This window comes from Malania oleifera, chromosome 4 (genome assembly GCF_029873635.1).
Source record: "Malania oleifera isolate guangnan ecotype guangnan chromosome 4, ASM2987363v1, whole genome shotgun sequence".
NCBI classification, from domain to species: domain Eukaryota; kingdom Viridiplantae; phylum Streptophyta; class Magnoliopsida; order Santalales; family Ximeniaceae; genus Malania; species Malania oleifera.
This window is the reverse complement of record NC_080420.1, coordinates 3663847-3684236: the sequence shown is the minus strand read 5'-3', so window position 1 is coordinate 3684236 and position 20390 is coordinate 3663847. Positions and strand designations below refer to the sequence as shown.

The 20390-nt window shown below is 34.0% G+C and overlaps 2 protein-coding genes across 3 annotated transcripts; both read right to left on the bottom strand.

The window, feature by feature from the left end:
* Positions 1-459: 459 nt before the first annotated feature.
* LOC131153305 (thymidine kinase a-like) lies at positions 460-16563 on the bottom strand. 2 transcript variants are annotated; one of them, XM_058105519.1, is made up of 4 exons: positions 15995-16563; positions 2003-2147; positions 1223-1344; positions 460-1009 (listed from the first exon to the last, which is right to left on the bottom strand). In XM_058105519.1, exons 1-4 carry the CDS (start codon positions 16324-16326, stop codon positions 763-765), a joined length of 846 nt encoding a protein of 281 aa, XP_057961502.1. In that variant the 5' UTR covers positions 16327-16563; the 3' UTR covers positions 460-762. The 2 variants fall into 2 exon arrangements, with proteins under 2 accessions (XP_057961502.1, XP_057961503.1); XM_058105520.1 differs by having other exon boundaries at positions 1223-1284; positions 15995-16509.
* On the bottom strand, positions 8730-15285 carry LOC131153304 (pentatricopeptide repeat-containing protein At4g16470). The gene has a single exon (XM_058105518.1). The coding sequence runs from the start codon at positions 11556-11558 to the stop codon at positions 10356-10358; it is 1203 nt and encodes a 400-aa protein (XP_057961501.1). The 5' UTR covers positions 11559-15285; the 3' UTR covers positions 8730-10355.
* Positions 16564-20390: the final 3827 nt, after the last annotated feature.

Below are 20390 nucleotides of genomic sequence, written 5' to 3'. Positions count from 1 at the left end.
CAAATTGATGAATGCTCCTAGTAAAATCATTTTCACTCTTACGCCCCAAATGTCAAATGAATGGTACCAAACGCCACTGCGCCAAGATTTTTGCATCACTTATCCAATCCATACAGATTAGAATTAGCTCCTTTCCTCTATTTTCTAAACACAGAGTCTAGAACCCCAACAAATGCAAATTTCCCTCGGCCTTCAACAGTATGTTAGTCATAAATATGAAGTATAGGCCATGAGTTCTATAAGTACCATTGAGCATTGGCTTGGTTCTCGGAGAACAATGGAAATGAGACAGAATTGGATGGTCACTGTCAAAGAAAAATGCCCTTCTCAACGCTCAGTACTTTCTTTCTTACAGCCCTGAGTTTGTGCTTTCTTTTTACACAAATGTACACATTGAAAACAAATTTTAAAAGTGTCACTGGTTAGATCACATTCATACCATCTATATGACAATTCACATACTCCACTAGAAAGAAACAATTTTCAACTTTTAAAGTACTTACAATATTGTGTTCGGGAGCATAGATTTCGAATGTTGGATTTGCATTTGGATGGATTAAGACAACCTTTAGTACAATTTTATATTACACTTTTCAAAATTCAATACAAATCCAAATCCAAGATCTCCCTAAACATAGGGTAAGAATCCTACTACTAAATGGGTGAAATTTAAGAATATATTTTGAGCATGCCATACAAACTGTGAGATAGAACACATCCCAGAGACAATGGTGGAATGAGCAGAAGAGGAGGAATGTGAAATCAGCCATATTGTACCCTTTGAGATTCAAGGACGGTTCTTGCAGCTTCTATGGCAGCTAGACCACTGACATAGTGCTGGCGACACACGGGCATATAGACATCGGCCCCACCGATTAGCTCAGTCTGTGAGTGCGCCGTCTTCCTTAAAGTGAAAATAGCACGTTTCCCACACATCTCGCATCGAGCAGTTAATTTGGTTATAGAATCGGCAAGGGGAATAATATCCAGCACAGAACCAAAGCTTCTTCTGCCAATGAAATTTGAAGTATAAAAAATACTATGACGCAGATAGTTTGGAGGAAGATATAATCACAAATACATCCAAACTACACAGCATACTTGCACTCCAAATAATGGGGTGACGAGGGTGGGCAGTGGGTTAATTATGGGCGATGAGCAAGTTCTCATAAGGAATGAGCAATAACCTCTTGATGCAAATAAAAAGGAATTTGGGCAGTACCTCAAGTAGTCACCATCCAAACCAGCCACTATTACAGTTTTTCCATCGTGGTCAGCAGCTTTCTGGCAGAAATCATAAAGGTCTTCAAAGAATTGAGCTTCATCAATACCAATTACATCTAACTGTCAAGTAAAAACAACAGCTAAAAAGTACACCAAGAATGGGATGGCACGAAGGCATAAAATTCAGGTGTCATTTGGTTCCATAAAGAAAGATGTTTCTTGGAATGCAATTTCCTAGAATTCTATCTGCTAATAAGATGTCATGTATATATTTTTGTTCAGTGTGGAATGCAATATTACCACTAGGTAACTTTCCGATCCCAAAACAAATATAAGAACGGGATGGCATCTATGTGCAGTGCTTTGGGGGATTTGGCTTGACTAACTTCATTATGTTTGTGTATTTTTTTCCTATAGTTTAGGGCTTCTGGTTCCCTGTTACTCTATTTGTTCCTCTCTTGGTTTAATAAAGCTTACTTTTCTTTCAGAAAAACAAGAATAAGATGCTATTGGCATCACATTTCCCAGGAATCTTGGAGGATCAGGGAACCAAACACTACCTCAATGCCTGACAAACTTTCAAGCCTCAAATCTGAAACTGCATGACTTAGGCCTAGATTCATTGGGCACCAAACTCATAGGTGATTTGCATAATTTGAATAGTAACTATTTATTCTCATTTAAATCAGCACAAGAATTTAATTTTAAACACAGATTTCACTGTTCATATATATACCATCATGGCAACGACCAAACTTTTAAAGGTTGGCATGTGTACCTCATCATAAGCATTAGGACCAAACTTTTGTCTGAATGATGACAAATCTGGCAACGACCAACATGGAAATTTAGCCCCATCATGAGTCACAATGGAGTCCAATCCATATCTCGTGTCCTTGTTTGACTTTATTATTGCTACATTTCTGCATATCATATCCCCCCCCCCCCCCAAAAAAAAAAAAACACAAAAAAAAACCCAAAAATAAAATAAAATAAATAAAAAAGGAAATGATATAAAGAACAACCCTAATAATGTTTTCTGATACAAATTTCGTTGATAATTTACAGTTCCCCTGTGCAAGTCAATTGCATAAGAAATAACCAGTTGTACATATTCCAAAATTTAGAATAATCTGGATATCTAGATAAAGTCAAAACTCATTCTGCTCCTTTAGGACTCAAAGCCAAATTGAACACACAATCTCTGGGTGCAAAGCAAGTGAATGTGTGGATGTAAACCAAATATTAAACTTCCAAAGATAAGATTCTGATCAAAGACTGACCAAAGTTCAGAGCATATACAATGGAAAATTAAACAAAAATCTTAACCTGCCAACTTCCAGCCTCGATCTCGGAAAAATGTTCATAAATATGCCACAAATTGTTGTTATTAATTGTCTTAAGCATCAGTATATATTATCTAGAAGTCAGTCTAGTTTTTGCCTTGTTAGTAGCAAAATAAGTGTTGTTCGCTATTATCTAGGTTTCGTTATTATGTTCTGCTACTCTAGTCAAAGCATGTCATTCCCAAAGTTCCGATTTCATTTTCGAAGTTTATTTATGAGTCAAGTTCCAAACTTCATTTATAAGGTATTTTGACTGCAGAAAATAAGTGTTTTAAAAAAACAAAAATTGTAGTCAATAGTAGTCACTTTCCTATGCAAATTTAATGCGCGAGTGTTATGCACTTATATTTACGTCAGCCCTGATAATCAATGGGCAGTAGAGAATTTTCCTTACATTTTGGTTATCAATTCTCATTTGTTCAGAATTTTCACGAGAACTTGGAAGTGTGGGTTGAGGATTCACCCAGTGACTCCTTCCATAGCCTCCACCATTGTATTCACAAGAGGGTCTCTCTTTGCCACAAAGTGTCTATGTAATTATCCCTAATCTGCCAGGTTCTAATCTGACAGACTGCGTCAAATTGGTAGCAAAGCAGTTCCTTCAGTTGGGTTGGGTTGTGTGCTCCATTTTTGCTGCTTCATTTGATATTGATAACTTCTATTGTCCTTCACATAGCCCATTTTTGTTTTTCCTTTTTTTGTTTTTAAACCAAGGCTTTTTTTTTTCGTATTTACTCTTGGTATTCAAGCCTCAATCATTAAATTTGGCTGCACATTTACATTTCAAAGATATTATTCGAGATGCCAAAGACACCCTTAGTAATTGTTACTGGAAGGAAGACCATGGTGGATAAAATGAGTAATATGGCTGTAGAACCTCTAAAGAAGAGTGAAGGACATATTGTGAAAATATCATGACTGGTTGCAGACGATTTATTTGAGAACAAGATGCATAGCATGGAAAAAGCTTTGTAAGCAATCCACAATGGCAGTTGCAAGTATTCGATTGATGAGGTAGCGGTGGAAATAGTGAAGCTTGAAGCGGAGGAGCACCCACAGCCTTATTGCATTCTTTGGTCTGATAAAGAGAAGCAAGTATTTGTGAATCATGGACAACAAGGTGCATGGTCCACCAATTGGAATCTCTCATAGTCTGTTTTGTGTGCTGTAGCACTTATGGACAGATACCATATTCTACTAGGTTTTCTTGGCAAAGCAGCCAAAGAGCTGTCCATGATGAGCACAAGGTCTTAAATTTCGATTTTGAATCAAATTTAGAAGCTCCAAAAGTACGGAAATTCAGACGAAAATTTCGATTTCGACAATTTCTATTTGAAAAAATAAAAAAAATCAGTAGTAAAGCATGGAATTCTTTGTGAAACTTTAGAAATGGTTCGCAGGCACAATAATGTAAGTTTTAGGACTAATATATTACATGTTAAATACATCTATGATCTATGTTGTGTATGAGGTGGAAAATTTGTAATACAGTATGTGTATCAAAAGTATTTGTAAGATAATGTGCATTAGACATATTTAGTTAATAAAAATGAAATTCATAAATCATTTAAATATTATTTATTATACAAATAATGATAACTTAGATATGAATGGTTAAATAAAATGTTCTTGTAAGTTTATTTTTTCATATAATTTCAAAAACACTTGTAATAATCTTTTTTTTTCAATAAAAAGAAATAAAATAAATTAAGAGAGAAATTTCAATTCACTCCTAAATCTCTCATTTGAATTTCGGGCAAATTTCATTGCATAGTCAACATTTCGACAAATTTTGCTAAAATTACGAGATTTCGATAAATTTCAGATGATTCGTTGCGATTTCAATGGAAATTATGTAAGATGGAAATCGACTGCCATTTTGATTTTGAGTGTGACGGAAATCAGGAATTTCGACGGAAATTTCAACAATTTCTTGGAAATTTAAGACCATGGATGAGCATAACAATACCTACTCTGTCAAAAACGGTGATGAGAAGAATAAGCCAGTGCCAAAGCCCCTGAAAGATGTTAATGTGACAAACAAGGAGAATGGGTTAACAAAGATGACAAGTACTTCCTCAACTGAAAATCAAGTTATATTGCATGAAGCTCTTGGTAAAATTACCACCCTAAAGATATGAGTGGTGTCACAACAAAAGCAATCTGTGTTAATTTCAATCCTATTCCCACGAAAGTATGCCACAATAATAAGGCTATGGATGATCAGCATATTATTCCACAAGAAATTGATGAAGCAGTTGGTACTCAAATCAAGAGTGAGGTAACAACAAGAACAAGTTTTAGATGCCAAGGATGTTGGAACTGTCTGGGATGTTCAAGGAGCTTGAGGGAAATCTACATAGGCCAAAATGAGTCTGCTGATAGCCGTTGCAAGTTTAGAAAGGAACAAGTGAGGAATCAGCCTGTGAACTGCAGTCATGACGAGATCCTAGTAGGGAAAATCTCCACCACAAGGGAGAAGATGTGGGAAAAAAAAAGAGAATCAAGGAGGTGCAGGAAATTAAAGAAAATAATGATACTCGACTTCTATTAATGTGGAATGAAAGCCCGATTATTGGAGCTCTCGCATAGGCAAACAGGAGCTTTTACTAAGTGATGCTGAAATATGGGAATCATTTAAAATGGCAAGAGGCAAGTTTCTTTTAATGGAAGTGTAATGATGCAGAACTGAACCTGTGAAGCATTAGGTAATATTAAATATTCTCTAGAAGTCAGTCCACTCTTTACCTTGCTAGTAGTTAATTATTGTTATCTAGGTGTCATTATTATGGTCTAGTCAAAGTATGTCATTCCCAAAACTCCAACTTGATTAACAAAATTCATTTTAGGAGTCAAGTTCCAAATTTCATTTGAAAGGTCTTGACTCTAGAAAAGTTAAAAACAATTATTTTCAAGAATAGTCATTTTCCTAGGCACACTTAATGTGCAAACCCATTCCCTTCCATTTTGGTTTTCCATTCTGATCAATTAAAAATTTTCTTGAGAACATGAAGTGTGGGTGGTTGAGGATTCATCCATTGACATCTTCCATAACCTCCATTGCTCTATTCTGTGCAAGATACCTCTTTGCAACTAAATAATCCTATAATTGTCCCTAATCTGTCAAATTTCTAATTTAAAGGATAATACAATTTTCCTCCATGCAAACTACATCATTTTAAGGGCTTGAGGCCGATTTGAACACACAGTCTCTCGAGGCCAATTTGAACACACAGTCCCAAGGTTCCAAGCAAGTGAATGTATAGATGTACATGCATAAATTAAACTTGTATAGATAGGATAGAGTGAAGACTAACCAAAGTTGAAAACATATAATGTACAAAAAAAATACTCCTAACCAACCAACTTTCAGGCATGATCTTAGAAAAATGTTCATAAATATGCCAGCAATTACTAGGAGAAGACTAGTGCAAATCAACTTAGTTTGTAATTTACTGAAAGATATCAGAACTTTTGCAGGTTGTTGCTCTCAGTGGGCTATTAAAAGTCAAAGGCTATTATGGAAAATGAGAAAAGGCATGCCCTACAAGCAACATGTTACACTTCTATACCACCTGCACATAGTGAAAAACAGGTCTAGATCATTCCCCAAAGACACTTACTGGTAAAAGCATAGAAGTAGTTTGATTGACATGATTTTTAACAGTCAGTGTAATGGTGATGGTGTGATGGTTGCAGCCGCTGCTGGTGTTACATAACAACTAATGGATGCCATGTCCGTGAACTCATTTTTTGATCTAGCAAACTTGAAGAAAACACACATATTCACATGTCTTGACCCAAGAACCCACTTTAGTAGATTTTAATCAACCTACATGCAACAAATATTGCAACTTCTGAATGTCAACTAGGTTTTCAAGTCACTATTGGCGAATAAAAATTTCTTAAATTAGTTATTTGATTTTAAAGGGAAAAAATCATAATATAATGAAAAATAAACTTCATAAACAAGTTGATTGCTCATGACTTAAAACTTCATAGTTCGGAGCACGCTTCAAGCTTCATATTTCATATTACAAACAGCCACATAAATACACAAGTCATAAACATGTAAATAAATCAATTAGCACACAAAACATGGTATAATCACATAAAAACATAAAGCATGGATCACTCTAGTTCCCACTCTCAATCTTCCTCCACCCCCAAAGTCCGGAGTCCAACTCCCAACTCACCACCCTACAAACATACAAAATGACATGGAGGATTCTCACAACTTTCATCTCTCTCATCACTCGCAGTGTCTCACTATGATAGCTACTACCAAGATGACTTGCAACTCCAAACTACTAACAAAAAGGATCCATATTATGAGCATCTCTCTGGTTTGCTCTTGATATTGTGATGGTGATAAAGAAGAACAATACTAAAATCGAAGATGGAGAAGAATTGATTGTTGCCTTGACTTGTATCCTCCACGGAATTGTACTTGGGGTGTGGTGGATAAGGGTGTGGATATGGCGGAATAGGCAAGGGGTAGGGTTAGCATATATAGGCATAAGATAGCATAGACCTAGATAACAGGGTGGATAATAGTATAGGGTTAGGGGTTATGGATGATAATATTGTGGATGTGAAGGATGTTGATATGACCCATATGGGTTGTGGCTCCCCTGCTTCCGCTCTCACTATCAGTGCTGCGAGAAGATGAGTCTCCAATGGCAAAATCTACAAAACTTTGCCAAACACCATGGGGATTGTAAGATGCTCCATGTTCATGTCTACTTCTTTGACCACTACCACTTGCCCCACCACTTCCACAGTTCCACAGCGACCACGGCCATGCCTTTCCAAAACACAGCTATTCTTGGTCATTAGTGAACTTATTCATATAACTAACCACCCAATAAGTTATCTATGGATATAAATAAAAGTGATATTTTTTGCTTCATCTAATCCCCCCCCCCCCCCCACAAAAACCAACCTTTGGTTTCGCCAAAATCACAAAATGAGATCAAGCAATGGGCTGCACACGTATTCTAGTAAAGATGCTTCCTTTTCTACATCAAAAACTGAAAACCCCCCCCCCCCCCCCCAAGTTTTCATTATTGTTTCACTATCTATGTCAACTTGGAAAACAATGCTCACACCAAGGTCTCAAGCTGAAAGAATGAGAAAAATGAATCGAAGACCCTTTTTCTTCATCTACCTGGTGTAATGTCTCATAACAGACGTTATAGAACCATAACAGCACCGCAACAGACGTCACGCTGGATAACGGTCCATTAAGCCATGAATTCCAGCACCTCCATTAAATCATCCCATAAAGGGCTCGTTCACCTTCAATACCATTACGCAACCACCATTACGGCCATCGCACTTCGATTTTTGATACCATGAATTTAGACAATGACTAGAAAAAATTCTGATAATTTGATTAATAGATTAAGAATATACAGAAAGGAGAATAGGACATCTCCCTAACAAAATCTGGGATGAACCAGATAGAAAGTTTTAAAAAATAGCTCAAGAAAGAAGAGGAAGGAAACAAAAATAGGTTTAGAAAATTTTAAAAAATTACTCAAGAAAGAAAAGGGAGCAAACAAAAATAGTCCCAGCACATGATATCGAACCAACAAATATAACCGATCACTCATGGTATCACAATCTACGGGGTTCTCCATTAGTTATCACTAAACAAGAGCATGAAAATCAGGCTATGCTCATTCCCCCCCCTCCCCCTTTCAAAGTTCCCACTTCCTTCTCATATCATCATGAGAAAAGGTGGACTTTGAAGACCAAATTGAAGGGTAATCTTGTAATTTTATTTTTGAAGCATGCGGATTATATCATTCATCAATTCTTTATTTTTCAAATGTTATGGATTCAGGGTTGAATTTTTACCAACCAGGGAAGAAGGGTGCAAATATGAGCTGCATGTCTATCAAATTCATCACGTGGAATTTCTAAGAATTTTGGGCAATCTTGTAATTTATTATCTTCTCAGGTCCTATTTTTTTCACATTTTTATAATAGCACTGCATTAGGTAATAATCTAGTAGATTCTAAGATTTTATTTATAAGCATCCCATTAATATCTAGGCTTCATAATTTTAGTTGCATGATTCCTAGGCATATTACGCTTGTAAAATTACGATTGTGAGAGCTTTTGTGCGGAGTTGAACATTATGAATTGAGTTTTGAGTGTTAAGATTTATCTCCTGTGAGTGATGACTTAGGTCTTGCATCAAAATAGTTGCTACCCTAAATAAAAATTAACCTTTTTTAGTTTTTTCTTTTAAGATAAAAAAAAAAATAAATAATTACAAGTAAAAAAGGATAAGACATCCTCCAATAAAAGACAACAAACCTTCCAATCCATTTGAATATCGGACAGTGATAGACCCCCAAAACCTCAAAAGAATGGCCACCCCCCAAAAAAAAAGCAAAATACCTAACTTTCTCCCAAAGGAAAATCAGAGAAGTCTTCTGGTCCTTGAAAATTCTAGCATTCCTTTCAAGCCAAAGTATCCACAACTGACAACAGTGCACAGTTCCAAAAAGTCCATCTTCTACTCTTCCCAAAACCCCAAAACTTCACCATTCTGCAGAGCCACCAAATCCTCACCACAAACCGTTCCACAAATACCTTGCCATGTGGCAAATGAAGGAACAGATGACCATAGTCTCATTTGCCTCACAGCATGTCACACAAACATCCAGACTGAGAGCTTAATGAGGGCACCTTACCTGTTGCAAATCATTCGCATTAATCTTTTGAGAACAAGAGTCCGGATGAAAACCTGGATCTTAAGAGGAACTTTTGCTTTCCAAAGAGCTTTGCTCAAACAGAAAGGGCTAGTAAGATGAGTAAAAATTGACTTTGAAGAGAAAGAACCTGAAGATTCCCCAATCCAAAGCCTTGCATCCCCCTCTCGTAGTAGGAAAAAATGAATTCAACACACCCAATAAACAAGTAAACTCAGCAACCTCGCTTTCATTCAAACTTCTGAAATGGAAATCCTAAAAAAATTGTTTTTTTACTCATCTGGATGCATAAGGACATTGATTTGAGGGATTCAAACAATATATAGGTTGTGGGGCTTGTTTCTTGGCATTCTTCTAGTCAAGAAACTTCCCAACCAACAAAAACTGCCCAATCTACTGAAAAGCTTGTAAGGATTCATCAAATACACAGAAAATAAGGGTCGCAAAGGACATGAGCTTGCAAGATTAAAAATAATATGGCAGTCTGGGAATCCTGTGCAGCAGCCTCTAATGGAGCATTATTTAAGGAGGCCAACCAGCTAGGGAAACAGTGAGAATTTTCTTTTCTCAAGTATCTGTTGTACCCAGTAAAATGCTGGAAATAGATACCACGACATGTGGAACACCTATTGGCTCTGCAGGAGGTTACGAAGTTCAGGACTTTACTTTCTTATCTCAAGCCTACAGGGAGTCAGCTTATCAAGACTTCACCCTTTCCATCATTCAACCAGAAATTCAAGGAGCTCCAGTGTAAAGCACCTCAAGGAATGCACATGACCATCTCCGCATGTTATTCTCAAAGATAATCATCAAACCGCTGCTAATTATTACCCAACTTTGAACATGCCTTTTTTTTTTTTTATAAATTTTCCTGTTGATGATCCCAAGTCCCAACCCCCACCATATTTGAGGTGATTGATATGGGAACTTCAGATTCTGACAAATTCCACAGAACAGCTAGGAGGAAGTTCAAGGTATAAGGCTTTTCTATCTCCCAAATAATAAACCACAAAAGAAAAGAAATGTCGAGGACATGAACCTATCCTGTAATATGAACTAGTCACAGCTTAAATCAGGAACATAGCCAGCATCTTTCAGAATGCAAGTTATTTGCTTGATCATTTGACATATTTGCTCACTTTCTTCGTGAGATTTATCACCCATGAAGAAGAAATGGAGCTCCCTTTGGACCTCAATCCTGCTATAAGCAGGTTCCTTTTTCATCCCCAATTCCTTCATCGTACCTCTAACATCTGCAACAGTGTCCCACAACCCAAAACTTGCAAATGCATTAGACAAGAAAATATACTTATCAGGATTTTCATGTTCTAAAAGAAAATATTTCTTCGCTGCAAGCTTCAACAGATCTAGGTTCCCATGTATCCTACAAGCCCCAAGCAAAGCACCCCACATCACTGCATGTTCCCTGCATGGTGAATTCTGAAGAAGCTCATAAGCCTCCTCTAACTTCCCAGCACGCCCTAATAGATCAACCATGGCTGCATAATGTTTACCTCTAGGTTGAATGCCATAATCTCTCATCATTGATGAAAAATATATCCAACCTTCATTAACCAAACCTCCATAGCTACAAGCACAAAGAACTGCAAGAAAAGTAACATGGTTTGGTCTAAGACCTTCCCTTCTCATCTTGTGAAAAAGTTGCAAAACCTCTTCAAATCTTCCCTGTTGGCCATATCCAGAAATCAAAGCTGTCCATGTGATAACGTTTCTATTCAAAGATTTATCAAATACCTGATGCCCATCACTTAGGCTGCTGCATTTGAAGTACATATCCATGAGGGCACTATTAACTACAACATTTTCCCTTATCTGGCTCTTTATCATGACACCATGGGCTCGCTTGCCATCCTCCAAAGTTGCCAATGAGGCATAAGCTCGGAATACTGAGGCAAAAGTGAACTGATCTGGTGTCAAACCACTCTGTCTCATCCTTTCATAAAGACTTAAACCCATTTCATCAAAACCGTTTTGTACATGCCCAGAGATCATTGCATTCCATGAGATTAAGCTCTTATTCAGCAGTTTATTGAACAGGATATTGGCAGTTTCTAGATCCCCTGATTTTGCATACAATATCAACAATTTGACATTCAAATATTCATCAGGAACAAATCCAACAATAATCATTTGCACATGAATTCTCCTCCCCTTCTTAAATTCTTTCCTGAAGATACATTCTTGCAATAGAAGGGCATAACTCTGTGGATCCACCTGTGATCCTGTGCGGCACAACATGTCAACTGCTTCCGTCAATCTTCCAGAATAACAAAGATCCTTAAGTGTTTTATCCAAATGGGGGAGGTTCTTAGGGGACTTGGCCTGAAAACTGGGAATATTTCATCATTGATAATCACATATGACCAAGAAGACCATAATAGTTGGGAATTATAATGCTTCACCTTCCATTTGGTTGCAGACAAAGCAGAAAAGGATAAGAAAACTCCAATTCTCATAATTTGGGAGCTAAGAGAGCACAGAACTCCATGAAACTGATCTTAATATGCTGTTTGGTTTAATTGAGGCAAGTATTTGTTATTTGGGAACCAAAAACAACATGACCTATAAAACACTTTGGGAATGAAAAACCACTTACATTCTTTTCTTTTCCTTCATTTTATCCACAATCAAACAGAAGGTGAAAAAAAATACTAAAGATGAAAATAGCAAAACTCGCAAAATAATAGGATAAGCAAGGAATATGAAAGTAAATCAGGCAAGAAAGTTGTCAATCAGCCCTCTACACCTAGAAATTAATAAATTACAATACATAAAACCAAATCTCAATGATTCTAACACTTAATAGTCCATATGATTGTAAAGCTAAGTCTAATGGGTGAAGCCAAAAAAGATGGTTCTTTAATGCCCAAATAATAGCATATCTGCATATTGTAAATAAATAATCGAACATCTATATATAATTTTGCACCAATAGATTTACATGTCATCAGGCATAAAAAAAGCTGCTCTCATAATCCTTTTTTTCTTGAATTTTTAACTCTTTTAAAAAAGCAATAACTAAATTACAATCCCATTACAGTTAAACACTAATACAGTCCAATTTTTGTCCTAAAAATCTGAAAATTATAATTTTTTTCGATTAATTAAATATGTTACCATGGCTATTATAACATATTTTTCTCCAATTATGCATTCTTTTCTCTGGGCACATGTTCTTTTCTCCAATCATTATCTTTTCTTTCCCTAAAATAAAATCTTCACAAATTTTCTAAATAAAAATCACATATATAAAATGAAAGGAACAACTACCGAGTATTAGGTCTAGGGCAGCCTAAATTGCAGTGTATGTGACAGCAACTACCACAGCATGACAGCAAGAGAGTGGCAATGTCAGTGGCCATGCACAGTGATGGCAGCACTGGAGCCAAAGAGGATGGCTATGCCAAAACTTAAGAGCAAGAGAGTTTTGCTTTAATCTCTCACCTTTATATCTGAGTAGCCTCTAACCATGATTTGAGGAAAGTACCACCATGACAACCTACACTACGATATCCATATTATGTAGTGACAACTAAATTGACTAATTTATTGTGCTAGGCTTGATTGGGTTCTATCAATTGCCATCAGACAAATTATTGATTTATGGATGTTGTGGAAAGCCTTTGCAATCCTTGTTTTACTTACTGTGAAAAATAGTTTTCATAATTTAATTATGGCATCACTGCAAACTATTTATTTTGCTACATCGTATTTTAATTAATTTTCACTTGCACCAAAAAAAAAAATTAATGAACATTTGGTCCAACTATTATTGTTGCAACACATCTCTTATATATTATGTGAATACACAGAAACTAAGTATTTTACTTTAAAAAAAAGAAGATATTATGTTGATATAAACTAAGTAATCCCATGTTACTATATTATCTTTTGTAATTTATTATTAAAATTCCATTTCATTTTTACCCTAATTACTATCAAAATAATTACATTTTATTTATTATTTGATCTTTTTTATAATATTTCTACATCATATTTTAATTAATTTTCACTTGCACCAAAAAAATAAAATAAAATTGAATGAACATTTGGACCAAGTATTATTGTTGCAATATGTCGCTTATATATTATGTGAGCGCACAGAAACTAAGTATTTTTCTTTCGTAAAAAAAAAAAAAAAACCTCTGTTTTTTACTTTAAAAATATCATTTATGTTTTTTAAATATAAAAATAGTAAATTATAAATTAATAAGTCTAATGTAGTCACAATAACTGAAATTGACAGTAAGAAAATATTTTTTTTGGTAAGAATATTTTTTTTAGGAAGAATAAAGATCAGTAATATTTCAGTAAGAATATTATCTTGATATAAACTCATTAATCCCATGTTACCATATTATTTTTTGTAATTTATTATTAAAATTTAATTTCATTTTTACCCTAATTACTATCAAAATAATTACATTTCATATATTATTTCTGCACATTAAAATGTGAAATAGATAAAGCTGAAATGTCAAATATATATATATAAGAAATATCGTTGATTTTTTGTTTATAGGTTTCATCAAGATATTTGTTCATATTTAAGTACAGTCATCTCCATTTAATTACCCTTTAATATATTGTATAGTATTTAGTCACTTATATATTAATAAGCCCTAATATAATTGCGGTAACTAAAATCAACAACAAGAGACTATTAATTTTTTGTAGTCAAAATAATATTTTGACATATATTAATTAGATTCTGCATTACTTGTAATTTTTATTTATATAGAATGCTATACTGCAATCATGTCTCACCCGGAGCCAATCCCCTAGCGATCCTGCCACCACATCGCAGAACGGGAGCTTGTGTGGAACCTTTTATTTCTGGCGTAAGAGCGGTGGAACGTAACAAAATATTATGGTCACGTAACATATGGGCTGGAGGTACGGCAAACTTGGCGAAAATATGATGCCCGAAGGGCCCGTCATTACTAATTGTTTTATTTAAAGTTACTTTGCTTTTAAGTATTCACTTTCTCTACAAAATTTATTATTAATTTATCATTATAAAACATATTTTTATTTTATTACGTGCAATTACTATGATGAACTGGTTGAATCATTAAATTATCGAAGTATTAATTTCTGTTAATAACTTGATTTGGCCAAAAACACTTATTAAAAGAAGCATATCATGCTATGAGTAGACATCAGCATGATCTACTCAACCTTTTAGATATGGGTGGTGAATTCTACATATTGTGGGTTGTATTGAGCTAAAGGAGGGTACTTTAACTTATCAAAACCACAATACCCACAACTAACATGATATATTGATATCTATGGCTGATGTTGTTCGTAACATTAGATTTAGATTTTTCCTATCATTTATGTCATAAGTAATAATACTTTTTCATTGATTTAACATTAAAACATAAGCGAATGGTTTCCCATTCAAAATTGAAGACACTGATTTAAATGCAATTTTATGTTAAAATTTTTCTCCGTTTTTTATTTAAAAAATTAATGTATTTGAAGGTCAAACAGAAAGCAGCCCCAAAACAAACCAAATGAAAAGGTTAAAAAGATGTCAAAAACACCACTCTATCCCATAACAAGCTAGGAGAGGTTGAACGATCTTTGATGGTTCTAGCATTCCTCTTGAACTAAAGGGTCCACAGGATTGCAAAAACCATGCAATTCCATAAAGCTCTACCATTCTTGCTACTCCCAAAACCCCATACCCTCATTAGTAAGAAATCTACGACAAACCTAGGCACCAACCCAGCTTCACCAAAGCACGAGTAGGTGCAGTACAACTATAGTTTTCCATTCGACAATATAGGAAAAGGTGAGTATTGGTTGCATTCATTTAGCAGCACATGAAGCAGATATCAGGACTTTATACATTCTCCTCATCTATAACACATAGTGTACTATCATCTTATTGAAGAGTCACAATCCAGATGAAAGCCAGAACTGAAGGGAACCTTTACCTTCCAAAGGGGAAAAAAATTTGGGTGAGGAGTTTCTGCAAGGTGAAGGAAAAAGGATGTGGAAGAAAACAGTCTTGAGGAGTCACCCTCCCAAACCCTCTCATCCATCCCATCAAACGGAACAAACTGATCAACAGCAATAAGCAAGGTGGTGAGCTCATCGATCACCCACCCAAGCATCCTCCAGAATTGAACCTTGTTACCATTATCCACTCTGAAATGGACGAGAAGAAAGAAAATACAGGCAGCTAGGGAGAAAAGAAAAGACAAGTAGCCTGTTTGAAAGAGCTATAATCAAGGAGAAATTATTATTTAAGATTGCTTAACCATTATAAATAATTTTTATGTGAGTAGTACTATTTCGACCAGATTGTTCATTACTCTATGAAAATTAATGGCAATATAAAAGAAATTAAATTAATTATCTAAAATCTGACAGAGATCAGACAATCAAACTTAATAATCACTCATAGCCAAGTCATTGTAGTTCTTTCTTAAAATTAAATATCTCTGTTAGACTTGAGTCCTGAATAATGCATAGGACTGCACATCGCATAATAAAACAAGTATCTTTAAAATAATAATATTGTAAAAATTCATGAACTAGTTTGATGAATTTCAGCAAGCAAAGCCTCATTATAAGAGTTCCTCATTTTTTAATTATTAAAAATCAATTAACACATAGTATTGGCTCACTAATAAAGCTAAAGAAGACAACATCCGAACCTTCCACAGCTGCGTTCGTATTCGACGCGGTGAAGAAGAGTGGTGGTTTTGCCAGCAAACATTGGGCCGACGATCACATGAATTTCTCCAGAAGAAGACGACGGAGACGCCTCCGCAGCAAAACTACGATTTTGAGCAAAGCTCATAGGAATTGGGGGCTCAGACGAGGCCGCAATCGGTTTTGGAAGAGAATGTGGGGTTTGGCGAATTTTACGGAGAAGGGATTGAGAATATGAGAAATAGAGGCGTAGAGACGTGGTTTTGGGGACGCGAGGAGAGAAGGTTGAGAATGTAGGAGAGACCAGTGATTTCATTCTCGAAATAGCCACCATCAGAGAGAGAGAGAGTCGGACTGGTGATTGCCCGACTGGTGTAGGGTTTTGCAGAGGGAGAAAGGCGGGGGCGGGGTGATAGTAGAACCGTGTATTTGTGACCTTAGGATTCCTCGGAGACGGTAAAATCCGCTAGCGTTGGACAGATCCGGACCGTCCATTCCACCTTATGGCTCTTGGGATGAAGAAGCTAAAGGGTCGGGAGTCATGACTCGGTGAGTCAGCAAATCAACGACTTCTTGACAAGGTGGGCAACAGGATCAACGATCATTATCCAATCAACTCCGCTTGCCCACCGGAAATCAAATATGGAAATAATTATTAATTTATGTTAATTTAGGATGGTCGTTATTGTTTTCTATTTTTTATTTATGCTTATGAGCAATAAAATTTTGAGCATACTTAATAATGCGAGTACAGAGTAGAATTGGTGTGATCTTAGACAGGATCATTAGAACACTCATGAAGTTTAAGTAAGGCGCATGACTTATTTGCATCAATCCACATTAAATAGTTCAACTTAAAATTGTAATGTGAATAGTAGGTTTGTTTGACTTGCAATTGAAACTATGATTCATAAAGATTTAATATCTCGCCGTATCTTTGAGTCATAATTTATCTTCTTAAAAATGCCATAGCATTTGATTTTCACGGACCGTCATTTACTTCTTTCTCTATCAAATATTAAGACTTTAAGGGAAATTCATGAAAGCTTTGAAATATTAGAAGATATTTGTGTATTTTTATCAAATCTCAAAGGATGTAATTGAAACTTTTGAAAACTTAGGAGAGGTCCTCATCTTTTTATCTAAGCTCAAGAGATATCATTAAAAAAATTCAAATTTGTAGGGCAAGTTGGTGTCTTTTTTGGCGAATCTCAAAGAAGGCAATTGGATTTTAAAACCTTATTTTTTTGACAAGTCAATGTCATTACTCTTAATTTTTTTATTCTTTAAAAAAATTCTTAAAGTTCCCTATAAATTTTAGGATTACTACTTGACCCTTTAAATTTTTTAAAGTGACTTCGAACTTTGAACTTTTACAGAGTTAATTTGCACTAACGTAGATTTAACAATTGCATCTTCTTAATATCGGTAAATTAGGGTGTGGCTCGTAATGGAGTAGCCAGTTGCACCACCCAGCCGCAATCGTTGACGTTGGAGACCAACGACTGCCTACCCAGCCCACTTGCATTGAAATTAAGTCACCTATTTTAACTTCCACCCTCTGCAGCTATGCCTATGTGTGTGTAATATGCGCTATGAGTAGGATGGCAAAAACATTGTGAGTGCAGAGGGTGTTGTGCGCAGAACAGAGTGCATAGAGTGAGTAGAACTGTGAGTGTTGTGTGAAGCAGAGTGAATCTTTGTTGAGAGAGAGAGAATTAAGTTGAGGGCAGTAGCCCCCTTCTCCTTCTTGTAATTCTCTTAATTTATAGTGAAATTGTGTGTATTCCATGGACATAGGTCGATTCGGCCGAACCACGTAAATCCAATGTTTCAATTTTTGGTTGTTTATTTTGCCCGTATGTGATTATTGTTCCTAAATCCATCCCTACATAATTTTTGTAGGCTACAAAAATATACATCTCTACTCATTTAATGATGTATATATATATATATATATATATATATATATATATATATATATATATATATATATATTTTAATTTCAATCAATTCATTAGGCAAATCACAAGTGGGGAATGAAACCTAGAATCTTGAGATTGTCAAAGCTCAATTTTACCCTACCACTTAAGTAACCCCAATTAGATATTAAATTATTTTTTTTGGTAAAGTAAATTATATATTCATATTATTCATTATCATGAAAAAAATATGTGGCTGTAGTTTGTACTCACATGGGTACTATGATGTTTAATCTCAACCCCAAATTTTTTTTTCTTGAATTCATCTATATATAAAACTTTTTTTAGTTAAAAACATTTTAGACTTTAATTTTTTTTTAAAAGTATTTATCATGATCTCTATAATTTTTTAACGTGGTCATTAGTATAATTAGTGGAATAAAATTACGACTATATCAATTTAAAATAAATAATGACTACATTACCAAAAAGTACAATGATCAAAAGGAAAATTTTAAAAAAAATTTCAAAATCAAAAGTACATTTAACTCGTCTTTTTCTTCTTTTTAATATAAAATTACTCGCAAGTAAATATTTTCAACAAATGATTTATTGTCATTTTCCTTACCATTTGAATGGTGCACGTGGCAAGATTTGATTTGTTGAGAATTGAATTGGACAACTTAGATTACCAATTGACCTGATTTGTTAAGAATTTTTAGCCTCTCAACAATTTAAGAAAGATTGGAACCTTAATTTGAATGGGCCAAGTTCTTCATGAGAAGAATTTTAGAGGGAACAAATTAATTATAATATCCAAAATGCATGTAGAATATAATAATTACTCCCATTTATGGGTGAAAATTAAAATTTAATATTAAACATTATCCATAGTAGTTAAATTCTTTAAGGCAACATTATGAATAATGTTTGAAAGAAAAATAAATGCACCCTGTTATAAGCTATTAATTGAAAATTTATTAAAAAAAATTGATCTTCAACCATACTTTTATAAATATTTACTAATATAGGAAACATAAAATTATTGTTAATACATTGCATATGCAGCTGTCAGTTTGTCAAATCGTTGACTTTACATTAATTTCTTTTATAACGTTCGTATTACTATAAGGAGTTATGGTCGTATCATCAGTAATTAAATTCACATTATATTTTGTGGTAAATTTTATGTAAACTTGATATGCTATGATGTGGCATAATAAAAAATTATTTTATGTAAAATTTTGACATTTAATAGCATATATTTATTAATTTTAATAAGCCATTTGAGCTTGGTGAAGTTTTTTAGATGATATTTAAATGGATAAATATTGTGAAAACTTTGAAAATGTTAAAATATATATATATCAAGCAATTTATGCACCGGATAGCTATGAAAAACAATTTCGATTTCAATTTTTCGAAGAATTACAAAAAAAAAAAAAAAAAAAAAAGTTAGTTAATTTTTCAATTTTATAACATTTGTGTGCAAAAAGCAAAAATAATATTAAAAATATTTTAGTATTATTTTCCTATGGAATAGTTTTATTTCTTATTTCTAATTTTAAAATAATTACAAAAATGTCATTTGCTTTCTATTTTGTGTAGAAAATTAGCGGAAAAAAAAAATCTTTGGTATTGTCTTCTAGATTTTTTGAATTTTACTTTGTCATTGGGATCGTAGAATTCCAATTTTGAATTTGGTTTTATGTAAATTGTGGCAAAAATTATATTGAGTTTCTTACCAATTCACATGTATCCAAAACCAAGTTCCAAAATTCATGACACCAAAATACAACCTGATATTATTTTGTAAAAATTAAAAAAAAAATTATAATTATTTTAACATTTAGAAATAAAAATAATTTTTTTGCCCAAGTAATCAAGTTCTTTATTCCCTAACTTTAAAAAAAAAAAAGTTGAAAAACTAAAAAATAAGCTACATTTTTTATAATTCTTTGAAAAATTTAAAATAAAAATAAAAAATATTTTCCCCAACTAAATCGTCGTAGTTTTTTCAAGTTTGATTATCAATGAAAGTGATAAAAAAGATAAAATGTACAGTAAATCAATTAAAAAAACATAATTTTACATTTCATTTACTTTTAATTCTTCTTTTGCATTAATTCTTTATCATTTTCTATTTCTAAGAGTATATAATACAGAGAGAAAATATGTTTCCGTCTTTTTTCTCAAATAAAAATATTTTCTAAGTTGAACTTTAAAGAAAAAATAAAAATTTCAATCAATTTTGCTTTTATCTTTTTCCTTTTAACAAAAACTATGCTCCTCTCTCTCTCTCTCTCTCTCTCTCTCTCTCTCTCTCTCTCTCTCTCTCTCTCTCTCTCTCAAAAGTTTGAAGAAATCAATTTCAAAATTTGAATAATTAGGAATAAGGGAAGAAGAACATCAAAATAAATTTATAGGACAGATGATCAATCAATGAAATTGCTATTATATATAAATATCCAAGTTT